A 15,831-nucleotide genomic window follows, 5' to 3' on the forward strand; every position below is an offset into this window, starting at 1 on the left:
AGATCTTACAGCAGGGATACATACACAACTGAAGAACTTTCATTTGTAATTTGTAAGTCATATTTGGATTAAAAAATACAGTTAAACGACCAAATGCACAAATATATAATTTAAGCTTCTCCAGCGATGGAATGACACTCTCTCCATTGGTGTTTCCTACCTTGCTTGCAGTGCTGGAGAGATGGACTATAATTACAATTATAAAGTGAAAAAATAAACAGAGAAACGCCATGCTGTAGGTTGTAAAGCATTTTATATGCATATTTTTATTCTATAATTAGTCTTTTGAGTCAGAAATTGCATTTTTTGTTTTTTTACTGTAACTTATTTTTATAAAGTTAAAATTTAACAATGTCTTTTTTTAATTTTATTTATTGTTCTGAATTACATCATCAGATGTGACCATCACCAGACACGTTATCCCTTAGTGGATGCTGCTTGAAAAAACTCTCAAGACTCTTAGTGTTGGTTGGCTTTATTACAAGTAGGCCCTAGCAGTAGGTTTTTGAACTCCAAAATTGATCTTTGACTCAACCTTGGCCTTATTCTGTTGTTTTGGTCGTGCTTTCATTAGTCTTCAGGGTTAGGACCTCTGTATATTTTTTTGACTTTGTGTTTTCTCATGCTTTCATCTTCCAGTCAATTCTTATTTTCAAAGACTATGTGTCTTGTAACACAAACAATATCTATAAAAATACACACACTTACATGTATATATACTGTATATACATATATATATATATATATAAATATTCACTGTTCTCTGTACATGCGACAATACTACTACTACTACATAATGGATGGCTTTAAATCCAAATTATAACTCCTTGTTTAGTCAAAATCTGAGAAGGATTCTGCAGCTAAATGTTAATATCTTCTTTCAGACAGGAGATGTCTCAAAACAGGTCCATCATATGTTTGTAAAAAATAACTAAACAGTAACATATTAATGCAGTTTTAAAGGAATGTCTAAATTTGCCACTGTAGACACGTCACTTAGTCCTGCATGTATAATGTACAGTCTTTTAGGTATATACTATGTCTGTGCCAATTCAGTGCAGTTTGAATAGTTTACTTATCATCATTTATTTGATTTCCATTTCGGTATTGTTTGACCTTGCATTGTATTAAGGATCCAAAATGGCCACTATGTAATGATATCATGCGTATATTGTCACATATGCAACATGGACAGGAACCGAGTCAGTGTGCTTCACAGCCATTTTCTCCTTATAAGTGCATGCCTGCTCAATGGTAAGAATGTCAATTCTTAATGTTTTTTTTTACTTCTGATCTTTTTTTAAACTCCTTTTTAAGTTTAATTTCATCATTTCAGTATGTTACCTGTTATATTTACATGTTAATAGATTTGTCTTTTATGAGGTTTTTGGTACTTCTGTCCATTTATTCTTTGCTTAAATTAGTTTTGTCACCCCCCAAAGTTCTTCAGTGTATTTTCATGGATGTTTAGATAGTTAATGTTAGTCAGGTAATCATATTAGAGCTTGGAGTGATAAGTGGATGACATGTTTCAATCATATGGTTATTTGTAATTAAGCTCAATTTTCTGACTTGTCAGTATCTGTTACATTATGTGGTGTTATTATTTTTTTTCTCCTGTTGGTGGAAAAATTGCTGCTGACACAATGAAACATTTCATGCACATTACTTTTTAATTTTATATAGTAGATGAGCTGTATTTTAGTGAAGATATACAATATCAATCCTCTAATAAATCCAAGTTACATTGTTGAACATTTGATGTGATAAAAAGGACAGACTTTGTGATTTCAATATACACAAAGAAAAAAGAAACTGTTGGACTCTTCCTTATCTTGAATGAAACAGACATGATAAATAGTAGCTTTTAAAAACGAATATAGGAAAGAATCCCTGTAGAAAAGAGTTTTTGATCACAGCAATTACCAGAAGAAACATCACCAGACTTGAATAGCTAGTTACTATTAGACAGAGACAAAAAGGCTATTTTGCAAAAGCCGGGATCATTTTGATTGTATTAGTATGCTAATATTAAGGGATATCAATGACTTGTCATACATTTTCCTATAGTGAAGCAAGGGATGCTTTTGAAAGTGCAGTATTTGCCCTAAATCATTCTGAGGGTATATGCTAGTGCCTTTGAAGATATGAATATGTTTAAAGACTAAAGTACCAAAGCAATAAAAGGCTAATAAAATGGCCTTGGATTTGTATCAGACTGCAAATATACTAATGTTTTCTTCAAAAAAGAGCCAGCATCATTTTTCATTTTTCTTTTTCACCTGCATTTGTTTAATAAAGTAGGTTACCTTTTCAAAACAGTTTAATTAACATCATAATGATGTAATTAACATATAACCATCTTTTGTACCCAAAATAAAATGTTGCTGAACAATTCCACACTAATTACTCTGTTTTTGCTTACAAGGCCTATATACTGTAATTCTCATTATGCCAGCAAATTGCACTGCTGACTTTGATTCACCAAAAATCAATTTGCTACTAACTGATTTTTTTCCTTTCTTTATCAGAGTCACATTACCAGGACTTGGTTTACATGCAATTGGAAAGTTATATTGCTTACAATAATAACTTAAAGATGAAATGTTTAAAGGACAGTTTCTATCTATACTAACAGCCTGAGAGAATCTGACAGCAATTGTTTAGTTGTCAAGTTTGCAGATGACACAGCAGTGATTGACACCTCTTACAATATGGTGTCACACACGAGTGTATTGTGCTTAACTAAATCTAATATGCCAGAGCAGGGGTTGACAAAGTGTACTAACATCTGTTCTCCCTCTTCTACAGATCAATCAAAGGAAAGCCTACTTAAAGCCAACACCCAATCAGACGCTACATCTGGTTCTAGTCCCCGCCCAGATCCTGACCTCACTTCCTATTATAATCCTCTGGACATCCCTATTCCTCCTCTCTACCTATAAAACAAATACATTCCCTTCCTCAGTCAGTCATGTTTGAGCTCAGTTTTTGATGACTACTCTTTTCATTCAGTTTTTAAGTCAAAACTTTGTGATTATATGGGGTGGATCCTCAAACCTTTCTCTTGTCTGTTTTGGTCTTTTACAATGGCACATTTTGAGAAAGTGGCCAAGAGGATGCAGAGCTAGTGCCAGGATCAGAACCTCCAAGTAAATGTGAGGAAGGCAAAAGATCTGCTACCATGTTTCCCCGAAAATAAGACCGGGTCTTATATTAATTTTTGTTCCAAAAGATGCACTATGGCTTATTTTCAGGGGATATCTTATATTTATTCATGTACAACAATATACATTTATCCAAATACAGTCATGTCATCTTCTTCTAGAACATCGTCATAACTCTCCACATTCAAACCCTGAATTCCAGCCTGAATTTCTTGTTACTCCAGCCACTTTTAGGATCCTCCGGGATCGAGGTGCGTGCTTCAATGTTTGATGAATGGTTCGATGTGGTGAAGCAAAAGGCCGATATACAAATGCATTTGTGGTGCTTTGATATTCAAGCGTCGCATATTCCCCAAAGTAATGACACAATATATTTTAAGTCTCACATACCATCTTCTGTGACATCTTTTTTTTTTTTTTTGCACCTTCACAATACCTTCAGAATGTACGGCTGCGTATTTGAGCCACAGAGGAAAAAAATAAGGACATAATGAAAATGTCTATTTTGTGATTAAAGTAAATATTTTGGCTTTAACCTCGAAATGTCCACTTTAACCTCGTAGTTTACTTTATCATTAAAGCAGACCGTTGTAAACGTCATCTTAAAACCAACCCAGTTGTTAATCGCTACGCGCTTCTGGGGCTTCCACTTGACCTGACAGCAGCGGCAAGCAACATCGCCACATAAAACACATTAAATTTATAATATTCCAGCTCTCTGCACATTTAGAATTCTTAGATTTATACTTGATATCACTTTCATGATGAGATGCATTAAAATATGTATGTTACATTTTACAGATAAATTGTTAACTTTGTTTAAATAATGAATACTATTAATAGTTATACATATGGGGTGGCATGGTGGCAGAGTGGTAGCGCTACTCTCTTGCAGGGAGTGACGTCCCTTGTGTTCCCTGCCTGGAGTTAGCATGTTTTTCTGTTGGATTTCCACAGTGTTCTCCGTTTTCCATCCAAAGACATGAAGGTTAGGGGATTTGGTGAAGCTACAATGACGCCAGTGTATGTGTGTGCGTGTGTTCACCTTGCAATGAGCTGATGCCCCATCCAGGGATTTTGTTTCTGTCTTGTGCTGATGCTTGCTGGAATGGGCGCATACCCGAATTGATGGATGTAATCATTAAACATCCTTTTCAGAGATATTGTGGCAAGGTGTCCTCAGAATTTAATGGATGTTTCAGGCACACGCGTCGCATCCCGTGAAGTATAAACTTGGCCTTAGGCACCTTACTTTTCAGCTGATGATCTTGACTAGGGCTTATTTTTGGGGTAGGGCTTATATTACAGTGCAGCCTGAAAATCATGCTATGGCTTATTTTCGGAGTAGGTCTTATTTTCGGGGAAACAGGTAATTGATTTTAAGAAGAATGCTGAAACAGTAAAACCACTGGTCCTCAAAGGAGAAAATGTTGAGAGAGTTAGTGGCTTTAAATATTTTGGAACCATGTTGTATAACAGCTTGAACTTTAACAAAAGCACTCACTACATCTACAACCAGAATTTTTTCAGCTAGCATCTTACGGATCTACTGTACATGTTATATTGTGAGCCTCCTGACCTCTTCATTTCTGATGTGGGGGACTGTCTGTGACTAACAGAAATAAACTTCTGAAAATAACCCAGCTACTCTCTTGGCAACAATCACAACTAGGGCTTCAAGAATTATATAACAAAAGAGGAAAAAAAGAAAAATGAAAAAGAATGTAAAGGTCTAGACACACTGATTAAATAATTTTTTTCAAAATTTTACCTTCTGGGAGATGATACTAGCTGCCAAAATCTAAACACACAGAAGTAGAAATAGTTTTATGCTGATTGTACTAAAACTTTTACATGCATACTAAATTCAATTCTAGAATTAATATTTTTAATTTAATTTGTATTTTATTGCATTTCTTGTATGTTGCTTACTAGATCAAAGCAAATTTCTACTTGTGGACAATAAAGGTAAAGTGAGTAATAATAGTTTTAAAAATATGTTCTGTTCTTCATGAACAGGGTAAAATGGGTAAAAACAAGATAAAATACAAAAGCTGTCCATGTTATGTATGTTCATCTGTGTATGATGAGTGCATACAGGATTAAATTACACAACTGATTACAAAAACAAAGACTTATAATTGCAAATAGGATTTCCGGTAAATTTCTGTTAACTAACAAAAATAACACATATAAGCTACCGTTCTGCAATATTTGTCTTGCCTGTTTTAACCCTCCATATTTACTATCAGGTGTGTCTTTACCAGCCCATTACAACTCTTCTCGTGCTCTTCTTCTTCAATGACATTGATGCCTCTACAAAAAGGCAATTTTCTGATAATGCTAATGGTTTGCCTTGAAGGACAGTTTGGTTTACTATTTGTGGAGTTTTCGTATCTTTATTTTGACTTTATTTCTTTTCCTAATAAAAAATAATTTTCCTGTTAGCTTTTCATAGTATTGTCCCTGACTGCTTAATTACACTTTTGAAAAGCATTCTTAGATCTGCCCTACAGTACCTTTACAGAGGAAATCAGAAGGTTTCTCACATGCACTTTAGTGCAGACGGTTATACACACCTATCTTCAAATGCCCTTTTGAATCTGCCTTGCCTTTGAATGGAGAACTTTAAAGATGATGGAAAAATAACAGACATCAAAAGATGATTAGAACAGGACTCCCAAAAAGGCAAGTATGGCATTCACATTACTCTGTCACAAAGTGTTATCTGCTGCATCAGTTTAATCTATTTTATGCATTAGCTGCTTGCAGAAAATGTGATGCTCTAAAGAAGCATTTGGTTTAAACAGAAAATAATAGTTTTAATTAATTTCTAAGATTACAGTGGGAATTATATATAATTAATTCATCAAAGAAGTACGATAACATTTTAAAAATAGATATTTAAAATTGCCTTAGATGAAGAACAAATGCCTTTATTATTCTCCTTGTATAATGGAATAGAAAAAAAATCCTTAAGCATTTTTCTTAATTAACAAATCCTGTTTTTAGGACTGCAAACATAACTAAAGACAGAAAGTCTTGTCTATTAAAATAACAATTCTGTATTTAATTTCACATTCTGCTGAATTTAAAGATCATTTTCTACTTGCATTGTAATGGTAATATTGCCATTATTTTTGAGTTTGAACTACTTAATGTATGCAGTTTTGTTTTTTCAAATTAAGCAAAAATACAAAGGAAAAATCAAGTATGTAACATATCATCATTAGTAAATATTTCTAGGGGGAGCAGGTTTGCAATCACAGTTTTTTTTCCTTTGATGTGAATTAACATAGTGAAGACATTAGCATATCTTACCATGCTTAACTTCATCCATTATTTCATTGCTATACTGTACACAGTAAATCTAAAAAATTTATGTAACAAATAACAGAATTGTGTACTATAGTAGCATCAGTTAATTACATGCCAGATGAAGTGATATTTCTTATTAAAATATGTGTTCATTTTTTAAGTCTTCCTGAGAAATGGTTTCAAATAACATAAAGTTGCAGTATGCTTCAAGAAATCCATATGTAACGCTTTTTTTTTTTTGGACTGGCAAAGAAATGAGTAAACATTTTTCTTAATGGAAGATGCAAACGAGCAGGAGTTACATGTAAAGTCATAAGATTATTTGTTAAAACCAAAGGACTAACTAGAATTTGAAAGCAAAAACAAAAGAATTAATGAAAACATTTTATTTTTATAGTCACAAATCACCAGGAAAAGTGGTCATAAAGTTTAGACCCTTGCTTAATGTGAGCAGCCATTTTTATATCATGGTGGCCATGTCCTTACAGGTCACATGGTACACACATCACATGCCTAGCAACAACACCAAACAGCGGTGTCCATAAAGTCTAGGCACATAATACGGTAGCACCCAATAAAAGCCAAATGCAGTTAACCATCAAAATTAAGATTACAAATATAAAAACTGAAATAGTGTAGAGAAACAAAAAAAAGGACATAAACAAATCACTGATACAGTCCTGGCAGTCTGGCCATTTTTGCAAATTGGCAGTTAGTGTCACAAAGAAGCAGTGCAATGTTATTTAAATAAAAATGACTGAAGATGCCTTTGGATCATTTATATAATGCATTTCAAGGATTTGTGTCCGTATTTATCAAGTATCTCAGAGTAGGAAAATGGTCCTACGACTGGTTTGTCAAACTCTTAGAAATAGCAGTAGAAGCATTTTATTTATGTTCCTAATTTAGGGAACTAGTCCTAACTTCACGAGTATTTAGGAGAGCTTGTGAGCTGTCCTAACTTAGTAGGAGCTATTAGAAGATAGTGCTCAGGCAGAGATCAGCATGCAAATGCTGGACAACAATGAACTCATTGCTGTCTATGACCCCCGGAAGGGGTATATCCGGGTTTTTGCATGTGACCCCAGGAATGTGGGCCTTCAATTTATGTCCAAGGACTTCAGATACACTAGAGGTGAGTATAAAAAATAAAACCTCACCTCTTAGTTTATATACTTTAACACTAGAATTACCAGAGCCTACGAGAAAACTCGTAAATCCAGCCCACCCTAAATCCCATCGCACCTCTCCGTCAGCGTCTTTTTTCTTGTAAATGTGCTGATTAAGACAACCAGCAAGCAGCCTGATATTCCATCCCCCACAGCTGTAGAACGTGCACAAAGTTCTACCAGCTCATGCCTTGATTGATTATCTGGGAGTGAAGTGCTGGAGTTTTAGAGGGGAAATAATAGGTCGTTATTTGGAACACATGCATTTCATGTGTGTTCTGTTTCTACAGTAATCTGTATAAACACATTGTTAAAACAGAAACTTTTTCACATTTTAGTAATAAAAGTTACAAAATGTAGGCATAAACTATAGAATGTGTGAAGCCTGAAGTCCAAAGATCAAATAAACACTTTCACAAAAGGTTCAAGGATGATACAACAGCTTCTGTGGTGTAGCGGTAAGATTTGCTGACTTGTAATCAAGAGTCCCCGGTTCGATCCCAACTGCCTCCTATATTTGCCATTTTCAGTAGTGAGCTGCTCTTATTGTTAATATTATACAGTAGACACACATACATTTGGTTTGTGTCTGTAACAGCCGCTGTACATTTATAGGACTTGTAAAAGTTACCGTTTTTTTTCCACTTTTATTCTCTCAGTCATGACCACGATGCATACTACCCCCCACACAGGGATCTGACGGTGTTACTTTTTATCTGAAACTGGGAATAACTGTGGGAAGCGGCTGTCTTGGAACAGAAGCTTGTTCAATGTTGCATCCTCCTTTTCTTTTTCCATTGCCTTTTCTAATAAGAGGCGACAATGAAGTTCCTCTACAAGGTGAGCCATGAACACCCTTCTTTTCTCATATATTTGTCTCTTTTGAAAGAGACAAATATATGGGACATTGGGTATAAAATTATGGTACTTGTAAAAGTTAGCTTTTTTCAGTTTTATTTTCTCAATCACGATCACGCTCTAACACCAGCCCCCCGCCCCGCCGCCTCTCCTGATCTGACTCTAAGTAACAGCGCCAGCATAAATTCACACCCAATCTGACGCTGTTCGTTTTCAAATAATATTGCATTAGTGCGATGATGTTTTCTGATTGGTACTATTCAGGTCATAAAATGATTTCTTCAAAATGTCATATATATTGTCTCTTTCTTTCAGGTGTGTAATAGAAACCACAGCACAGAGAGAAGTGTGCATATTGCAACAGGTACACATGTCGTAAATGTAGGAAGGACAGTTCTTGTGTGTGTGTGAACTGTTAAAATTTGAATCTGATGATTGCATATAGTGCTGAACTGACCTCTGAACTATTCTTTCCTCTGCATGTCCTGGAGTACAAAAGAAACATCACCATACAGCAACATGTGGGGTCTGGCAAGATTGGGGAAAAAAAAAAAACACGTGGTCAGTGATTACTACCATAAGATGTTATACAAATGAATATGAATAATGTTGCATCCGTGCCACAATGTTTTCCGAAATGTACTATACAGGTCATAAAATGAGTTATTCCAAATATCATATATACCTATGTCTTTTATCCATTCATATCAGAGAATGTCCAGTTCTATTGCCTCAAAACACCACTCACATCTACAGTTATTCCCAGTTTCAAATAAAAACTATCAGCATCAGATCCCTGAGTGGGGGTGCGGTAGTATGCATCGTGGTCATGACTGAGAGAATAAAAGTGAAAATAAAAAATGGTTACTTTTAGAAGTCCTATAAATGTACAGCGGCTGTTACAGACACAAACCAAATGTATGTGTGTACTGTATAATATTAACAATAAGAGCAGCTCACTACTGAAAACGGCAAATATAGGAGGCAGTCTCTGAGGCACAGCAGGCCTGCTGCGCTCTGATTGGCTGAGCAGTCTATGTCAACTATTCGCGACTGACCTCCGCGGGACTATCGATTACAAGTCAGCAAATCGTTCAGCTACGCCATGGAAGCTGTTGTATCGTCCTTGAACTTTTTGTGAAAGAGTTTATTTGATCTTTGGACTTCAGGCTTCACACATTCTATAGTTTATGCCTACATTTTGTAACATTTATTACTAAAATATGAAAAAGTTTCTATTTTAACAATGTGTTTACACAGATTACTGTAGAAACGGAACACACATGAAATGCATGTGTTCCAAATGACGATCTATTATTTCCACTCTAAAACTCCAGCACTTCACTCCCAGATAATCAATCAACGCATGAGCTGGGAGAACTTTGTGCCCGTTCTGCAACGGTGGAGGGATGGAATAGCAGGCTGCTTGCTGCTTGTCTTAATTGGCACATTTACAGGACAAAAGATGCTGATGGAGAGGTGCGAACGGATTTAAGGTGGGCAGGATTTATGAGTTTTCTCGTAGGCTCTGGTAATTCTAGTGTTAACCCTGTTACTTCTGCTGGAAGGTGCCCAGATGCCACTGCTGCCCAGTTGTCCCTGACTAGAGGTGGACAGGTCTCTGCTGTCCAGGTGGATTACCAAGAGGTGGTCTGTTTGTCTCATCAGTCTTGCAGAGACAATCAGGAGGTGGTCTGCCTGTCCTGCAGAAACTGCCTGTAGGTTGTCTGTCTTCCTTATCTGTCCTACCAAGACCCCCTGCCTTTCTTATCGGTCTTGTGGTTGTCTGACATTAGGTGATTCACCAGGCTAGTCTTCTTGCCTTGTCTGCTGTGCCTGGCTCAAGTCTCTCTTCATGTTCCCACGGAGGATCGTGTCATTTTTAGACTTTATGTAGAGGGTTTGGGTGTCTGGAAGCAACCTCTTGGTGGTTTATGCTGCATTTCAGTCAGGGTTCCTGTCTTACGTCTTTTATGTTGATTTTTGAGTCTTTGATTAATGTTATTTTTGTTTATTATTTGCTTTATTTCTTATGCTTGTATTATTTTACTTAAGTTTTGTAGGTAGTTTCCCAATAGGTAGGGATACCTGCCTATCACTGCAAGGGACCACCCTCAATCCTGTAAAGGCGGGGGCAACCTAGACTTCCTTACAGTTCATTCGAATCCAAGCTGCCTGCAAAATTGTGATTTTTATTTTAATTGGAGCATGGCTAAAAGATACAGTGGGGGTGGCAACTTGAGTTTGTATATGATTTCACAGCTATCCTGGATGCATGGTAACAATAATGGCTCCTCTGATTCATTTGGGAAAGCCATGCTTATATTTGATTGATGGAACCTTTTAGGTTTTGTTGTACCTTGTGTGATTATGAACACTGTACATTGACATCTTTTAGCACTTTACTTTCCGCTTCATTTTTGTCTCTTTTACAATACTTTGGTTTATACCTTTTTGTCTCCCTTTCACTTAATACACCCAGTCACACACAGGTATATTTTATGCTTCCCCAAAAAAATAAAATTGTGCCAGCCGAGTAATGTCAAACATCATCTTTCACTCTGTTTCACTGCTTGGCAGCTACATACTGGAACTTTTATTATTATAACACCTTTTATTTAATTTTTATGTTTGTACTGTTTCAGGAATTGATATTTTAAAAACAGGATGGATTATTATCCCTTTCATAGAAAGGTTGGTATACTTTTATTTGCCATTACATTCATGGTAAAGGATTGTGCTCAGGATCTAAGTACCATAAAGTAGCTAAAGAGATTATGAAGTGACTGCTGTATTAATAGTAAATTCTTAGAGTGGTTAATATAAACCCCCGTCATAAGCCCCTACCTACAAACAGTTGGCTGTTGAGCTGTAGGCGGATGTGTCCCTCTCCTGAGGCATCCTGGAACACTATAGGCAGCTTGTCAACTTGCAAAGAAGCCTGTTTAACATTTCGCTCGACATTCACAAAGTGCCACTGCTTGTCATTGAAAGGGACTGGAGACTTCACTGACAGATTGACAGGTCCATTTCCCACATCGAAAGAGAACATCACTTCTTGGGATGCTGAAATTAAAGAATGATTGAGAAGAAAGCAACAAAACATGAATCTTAATAGTTTTAAAAAGCACAACCATTGAAATCAAAGACAATACCAATTTTAGAGTCTGTTTTGCTGCAATATACCAAGTGTTCAAGATCTTCATAATGAACACTCGGTAAACGTTAATTTAGATTTTTCTTTTTTAATAATAAAATGTCTGTCCTATTTATATGAAGATGACTTGTAGGCTCTGCCTTGTGGCCAGGCATTCATTGATGGTGCAATATCATCCAGATCACTGCTACCCTGAAATTGGATGGGAGGCTCAGAAAATTGACAGATGGATGTCAGCATGATGTCCCTTTATCACCCCCATGAACTCCCAGAATGCAAAAATACTATATGTTAAAGTATTATGATTTAGTGCTTGCCCTGAAAAGTAATAATATTCCTTTAAAGGAACAATCCTACTTTTTTACCTGTTTCTTCCAGTAAATTAATTTTCAATTGCTATGCTTCGGTCTGTGAATCTTTAATCAGGCAGTGCTCTAGAATTGACTGGTTTTGTCTAAGAAATGGACAATAAAACTATTACAGTTACTTGTATTTAAATGTATTAGTCTTGAAATATCCACTGTTGTTTCAGAATATTAAATCCATTATTGATAATAAATCTGTGTGTTTATGTTTTGCAGATTTTGTACATTTTAGCTATTCCTTGTCATTCTGAGCCTGTAGACATTGAAAAGTGCTATACAGATATAAACTGACATTGATTACTGAAAACATTTTTTATACCTTTCTTTTTCAGGTCATTATTATGAGAACCTCAACCTAAGCTAACAACAGTTAGTTACTGCAAGGCATAAACTACTCTTGGGTTTGTCTCCATTCCAATACAGGGTACACTAAGGCACACTCACACACACTACCTAACACTGTGCCATTTATAAATGGACAATGAACTAGGAAACATGTGTTTGATTTTTAACAGAACCAAAATGAACACTATACAAAGAGCATAGCAGACAGTATTTGAATCACTGTGTTGTCTATTAGATAATACTGTGAGCATAAGGCAATTATTACATTAAACTCAGATGTATAAGTCATAAAAACAAACGATACCAGTGGGCTTTGTCTGTTCACACTTATTATCAAAGATTTAATGCAATTCATTAAAAATTAAAGGTCAAGTAAAGTTATATGTTACTACTCTAAGGCATTATAAGTAAATATTAATATATATATATATATATACAGTGGAACCTCGAGATACGATCACCTCTGTATACGAGAAATTCAAAATACGAGGAAAGTATGAGCGAAAAATTCAGATCTAAATACGAGCATTGGCTCACGTAACGAGCCACGAGCCAGGCTGTGGGTATAGCTCGCGGCTTAGCGAGGGGGCGTGGTAGCTGTAGCGAGCCGCAGGGCGATCTGCGGTGTCTGCGTTTCTCACCTAAGTGCACAGGTGGGAAACTGCCCACATCCATGATTTGTCCTGTGGCTGATGGGCTGGGCAGGGTTGCCACCCGTCCTTTAAAATACGAAATCGTCCAGTATTTGAGAATGAAATTGCGCGTCCCGTTTTGAATCAATACGTATGCGTCCCTTATTTTTTTGTATTAAAAGTGGTAACCCTAGCAGCTGCCATGTCTTCCCCGCATATATAGAGAAGCGCGAGCCGGTTAAGGGGGAGAAGAAGTAAAAGAAAAGAGAGGAGAGGAGAGGAGAGAGAACGGAGGTTGCAGGAGGAGGCAGGAATCCGCAGCAGTAGGAAGTCGGTGCAAGAGAGCGAGCGAGTACAGGCTCATGTGTAGCTGAACAGGCGAGCCAAACAGCTGAAGCAGGACGGTGTAGAGAAGGTCAGCTGCATTAAGTGTCTCGCCTGTTGCAGAGCCCGCATGGGAGAAGCAGGTGAGACGCTAACAGAGAAGAAGCACCGGGGATTGTCATCTGTTTTTTGAAGACTGCTTCCTGTTGACGTTTTAACCTCGTGTTAAAGGATTGTTATTCTTATGTACTTTAAACCTCCACTTCACAACTGTTTTAAGGATTAAAGATTTATTGAATGCTCTACTGCACTTTGGACACCTGTTTTGATTCTTTTAATAATCAGTTATATTATTTACCAGTGTTATTTATTAAAGGTAGACTACAGTATATATAATTTATCAGTGTTATTTGTTAGGAAAATTGATTTTTATGTTAATATATTTGGGATGCGGAACGGATTAACTGGATTTCCATTATTTTCAATGGGGATGTTTGTTCTAGATACGAGAAATTCGCTATACAAGCTCAGTGCTGGAACGAATTAAACTCGTATGTAGAGGTTCCACTGTATGTATATATATATATATATATATATATATATATATATATATATATATATATATATATATATATATATATATCTTCTTCTTCTTTCGGCTGCTCTTATTAGGGGTTGCCACAGCGGATCATCTTTTTCTATATCTTTCTGTCCTCTGCATCTTGCTCTGTTACACCCACCAACTGCATGTCCTCTCTCACCACATCCATAAACCTTCTCTTAGGCCTTCCTCTTTTCCTCTTCCCTGGCAGCTCTATCCTTAACATCGTTCTCCCAATATACTCAGCATCTCTCCTCTGCACATGTCCAAACCAGCGCAATCTTGCCTCTCTGATTTTTTCTCCCAACCGTCCAACCTGAGCTGACCCTCAAATGTACTCATTTCTAATCCTGTCCATCCTATTTACTGCTCAAACTTACAAATTTACTGATCAATTCGTGCCATTGCCAGAAGGTTTCAAGGGCATGGAGAGATTCCAGGAGACAGGCAGTTACACTAGGAGAGCTGGACAGGGCTGTAGAAGGTCCTTAACCCATCAACAGGACCAGTATCTGTTCCTTTGGGCAAGGAGGAACAGGATGAGCACTGCCAAAGCCCTACAAAATGACCTCCAGCAGGCCACTGGCGTGAATGTCTCTAACCAAACAATCAGAAACAAACTTCATGAGCGTGGCCTGAGGGTCTGACTTCCTCTTGTGGGCCCTGTGCTCACTGCCCGGCACCGTGGAACTTGATTGGCGTTTGCCATACAATACCAGAATTGGCAGGTCCACCACTGGTGCCCTGTGCTTTTCACAGATGAGAGCAGGTTCACCCTGAGCAGATGTGACAGAAGTGAAAGGGTCTGGAGAAGCCGTGGAGAATGTTATGCTTCCTGTAACATTGTTCAGCATGACTGGTTTGGTGGTGGGTCAGTGATGGTCTGGGGAGGCATATCCATGGAGTAACACACAGACCTCTACAGGCTAGACAATGGCACATTGACTGCCGTTAGGTGTCAGGATGAAATCCTTGGACCCATTGTCAGACCCTATGCTGGTGCAGTGGGTCCTGTTGTTCCTCCTGGTGCACGACAATGCCCAGCCTCATGTAGCAAGAATCTGCAGGCAGTTCCTGGAGGATGAAAGAATTGATACCATTGACTGGCTTCCATGCTCGCCTGACCTAAATCCAATAAAACACCTCTGGGACATTATGTTTCAGTCCATCCGACGCCACCATGTTGCATCTCAGACTGTCCAGGAGATTAGTGATGCCCTTGTCCAGATCTGGGAGGAGATCCCCCAGGACACCATCCATCATCTCATTAAGAGTAGGTTCCCCAGACATTGTCAGGCATGTATACAAGCACGTGGGGGCCATACAAACTACTGAGTACGATTTTGAGTTGCTGCAATGAAATTTCAGACAAAATGGACTAGCCTGCCACATCATTTTTTCACTTTGATTTTCAGGGTGTCTTTGAATTCAGCCCTCTGTAGGTTGATAATTTTCATTTCCATCAAACGATGAGGCATCCTTTCGTTAATAACACATTACCCAGTCCATATCACAGTATAGATATCCAGCATGATTTTTTCCCCATTGACATCTGATGTGTTTTCAAAGAGTTTGTTTAATTTTTTTGAGCAGTTTTTATATGTATATATATATAGCAAGGAAATCTTAGATTTAGATAACCATGGATAGGGTTAAAAATTTAGTTTTTGATTTTTCATCACCCAAATCAATTAACAAATTAATAATCTTAGACAAATGAAAAAATGGTAGAAACCATTAATGTTATTTTTCATTTTTTAAAATATTGCTTAATACTCTTCACTGTAACTAACATTTACTTTCAGAAAGCATTGAATATTGGACCATTATTTTAAATGCTAGGTTTTATGTAAATAAATAATGCATCTGCTTGTGGCTGAATGTTTTTCACTTAA

At 37.0% G+C, this 15,831-nt stretch overlaps 1 protein-coding gene across 1 annotated transcript in view; it reads right to left on the bottom strand.

Annotated features, from left to right (window-relative positions):
• The window catches only part of LOC114655924 (contactin-associated protein-like 5), a 557,429-nt gene that overhangs the window by 78,538 nt on the left and 463,060 nt on the right, over positions 1–15,831 (bottom strand). Inside the window, exon 17 of the mRNA XM_028807237.2 lies at positions 11,360–11,578. Coding sequence (XP_028663070.2) covers positions 11,360–11,578 — 219 coding nt within the window. The remainder of the gene's footprint in view (positions 1–11,359; positions 11,579–15,831) is intronic.

The sequence above is a fragment of the Erpetoichthys calabaricus genome, chromosome 8 (assembly GCF_900747795.2).
Source record: "Erpetoichthys calabaricus chromosome 8, fErpCal1.3, whole genome shotgun sequence".
Taxonomy (NCBI): Eukaryota; Metazoa; Chordata; class Cladistia; order Polypteriformes; family Polypteridae; genus Erpetoichthys; species Erpetoichthys calabaricus.